Source organism: Vigna radiata, chromosome 7, assembly GCF_000741045.1.
Source record: "Vigna radiata var. radiata cultivar VC1973A chromosome 7, Vradiata_ver6, whole genome shotgun sequence".
In the NCBI taxonomy this organism is placed as follows: Eukaryota; Viridiplantae; Streptophyta; class Magnoliopsida; order Fabales; family Fabaceae; genus Vigna; species Vigna radiata.
Genome location: NC_028357.1, coordinates 2,878,021 through 2,881,112, shown reverse-complemented (window position 1 = coordinate 2,881,112; position 3,092 = coordinate 2,878,021). Strand labels below are relative to the sequence as shown.

Genomic DNA, 3,092 nt, shown 5'->3' with positions numbered 1-3,092 from the left:
TCAAAAGCAGAATTACCCAAAGAACTTTTATCGCATTTACTTTCCCTTTTTCATAGACTCTAAATAGATAGACAAGACGCAGCAGATGCTTACGATTTCTTTAGGGTCAGGCCATTACAGGAAAACACAGTTTTCATGTAACATCACACAAGCTAAACTGAATGAATCATATTCCGGATTTCGCCTTAATCAAATGAAAACTCGAAATTCAGCTCCAAAGAGTAACCTGAGAGTTCAGAAGGGTTTTTTTCGCATCCAAGAAAGAGAAGAAAAAAGTCTTGGGTTTGGTAGATAATAGTATGTTATAACACTTAGTGATGGCAATGCTCTATTTGAAAATTGTTGTCTCCCGAGAATAGTATGACCAAAGAATGCCAGATTACATAGGTCTAATGTTAAGGTGATAGAGTTCTGGATTTCATTATGCAGATGAAGTTCTCTAGAGCTTTTGTTCAAAGCTTCCCTTTGGAACTTTCAATTACTAATAGTAATAACTGTCCCTTCAATTATTTTATGAAAAAAATTTGAAAAGGAATAGTAAAGTCTTTACTAATATGTTTTTTAAGCAAAGCTATGGATGGACAAATCATATCAACTATTTAACGATGAGCACAAATAAAACAGGATTGACACAAGAACACACCATAATATAGAAAAAGTAAACATTTCTTTTTTTACATTTCATTGTATTACTTTTGGATTGTATACATGTACAAATCACTCCTCAGCATACCCCTAAAATTTGTATGCATATTAGGATTTGTAGAAAAATTGACACTGAAAGTACCTACTGGGAGATTATATTGAGAAGGGAAGCTCTGGTTTTAATCAAGCGCCTAAAAACACTCTCCAAGCCATTCTCAACACTTTCAATGGCATTCTCCAAAGCCTCCAATCTTTCATGCGCTACCCGAATGCTCTCATCATGACTGCCTTCACTTAGAAGAGTACTCAAAGCCATTTCCACAGAATGCAACTCATTGTCATTCTCTGAGTTTTCCTCAGATGGTTTCACCCTCTTGTGCATCAATTTTGCCACCAGCAACCATTTGGTTGCCTTCGATTTCGATGAAGACACGGTCAAGAATGACAAAATAGATTGAAATACTGACAAGTTGATCACAATGACTTCCCTAAGCACTCTAGTCACAGAAGCGAGGTGGTGATCAAGATCCAAAAGTGGTGACACCCCAAACTTAGCATCCATATGCTTCAATGATGTGATCAACTTGTTCACATTCTTCTTCATCTTCTTCGCGAAGAATTTGTACTCAGCCGCACTTGTTTCAACACTCGAATCTCCTTTCCTTCTTCGAAGGGCAGAGTGAAGGGCTTGGACATTTTCCTTAATCTGCAACAAGGTGTCCCTTGTGATGCCACACATATCTAAAATTCTCATAGAACCATCCAACACTTCTTCCACACATTTGTCATCTTTGTGGAGAGAAATCACTTGTTGGGTGGATGACATGTTGAGAAGATCATCCAACGCAATGTAAAGTTCTTGAAGCAAGGATAGGCCGTTCTGAATGGACTCTAAAGAGGGTGTGGATGTTCCTTCCCAAGTCTTTAGCTTGCTCAGCTCCTCCTCTACTCTAATGGTGCTAGGATGAGATCTAGAAGGTAAACTAATTGAGCGAATATGGTACTTATTATTTGCCATTTTTCTCTTCTAAGTTGTTTTTGAAGCTTAATTTTTTGGGATGTTCTTGCTAAGTCCTTGACTCTCTTTATATAGGGACTATCCCCAATTATTTCTAGAGGTAGAAACAACCAATGAAAAAAAAAGTACCACAAATGACATTGTTTAACGTGTGGGGGCATGTGGAAGACGCATGGGTTTCCCTTAGATTTCGGTTAAGCAGTCACATCTATAGCCGACATTGTTCTCTATAACATACAATAATAATGTGATATTATGTGCAGTGAAATGGGTTGGAGTCTTAAGGTGTATACCTGGCTTGTTCTCCTTGTATTTGTAAACAGAAATCTTTATTAGTCATCACTTACTTTGCCTCCTCTCTTGCCACAATAACATGAAGCTTTCTGATATAAAATTGTTATCCTCTGCTTGGGTTGTCTCAAATATGAGAAGCAGATTATTAAAGAAATGTGATGGTAGAGTTTATTAGAGATCCGCAAGAGTTTTAGATAACCCTTTTAAAACTCCAAGAAGAAGGGTTGTATTTAGTGTTTATTATTGTGTGCACGAGTGGGATGTATTCCTTGTACATGTCCACACTTTGGTTTTAACCATGCCTTGCTTAACTCTGCATTGTTCATCCGAAAAGGAATCTTCTTACTTTTTCACCCTCGATTTGGTTGAGAAATGTTGAAGTACGTGAAGAAGTACGCGTATCTTGCTGAGAAGATTGACGCGTGTTCATATAATTGGTGGTATTGTACGAAAGATACACAGATGCCCCGCTAGGTCTTTGCCATGTGCCTTTGCTTATTCATTCGTCTATGAACCCAACTTAATCATGTGGCTTCTTCTCTGTATTTGCAAAAACCCAGAACCTAGGTTTTAATTGCTTCTGGAAAAGTAGTTCATTCTAATGAAAATAATCGATGAGTTAATTGGTACTATTTCATGCTTCATTTGTTTTGTTATTGTTAAGGTTGGTTATGTAAGAACTCCACATGTTTATCTTATCAATTTTGGTATATTAATGAACAGATTATTGTGAAAACTTTTAAAAAATTATATTAAGATATATAAAAATATATTTTCCCGTTTCATCAGATAAAAAATTCCTAAAAATAGCTAAATACGACTATTTCGTGCGTAAATAAATCTCATGTATGTTTCTTTTATTTATTTTAAAAAATATATACATTAAAAGATTTTTATTTTTTTAAAAAATATCTATAAAGTGAAATTCAAATTTGTTTTTGAATTATTGAAGCATGGCGGTAAACTTCAAATATTTGAAAAAAAAAAGTCAGAAACTATTTTAATTTAAAAAAAAATGATTTTTTTTGTTCTTCCAGTATTCCGCACTATTATCTATTCTAATAAATAAATGATTTCATAATATATTTTTATATTCATTTTACATACAGTATAAATGATTATAAATAAATAAATT

The 3,092-nt window shown here is 34.5% G+C and overlaps 1 protein-coding gene across 1 annotated transcript; it reads right to left on the bottom strand.

Moving 5' to 3' along the window:
• Positions 1-648: 648 nt before the first annotated feature.
• On the bottom strand, positions 649-1,729 carry LOC106767841. Its single transcript, XM_014652795.2, has one exon. The coding sequence runs from the start codon at positions 1,661-1,663 to the stop codon at positions 788-790; it is 876 nt and encodes a 291-aa protein (XP_014508281.1). The 5' UTR covers positions 1,664-1,729; the 3' UTR covers positions 649-787.
• Positions 1,730-3,092: the final 1,363 nt, after the last annotated feature.

What these genes read in the sequence shown, in the direction of transcription:
- LOC106767841 (XM_014652795.2), bottom strand. Translation starts at nt 1,663, where the DNA reads ATGGCAAATAATAAGTACCATATTCGCTCAATTAGTTTACCTTCTAGA.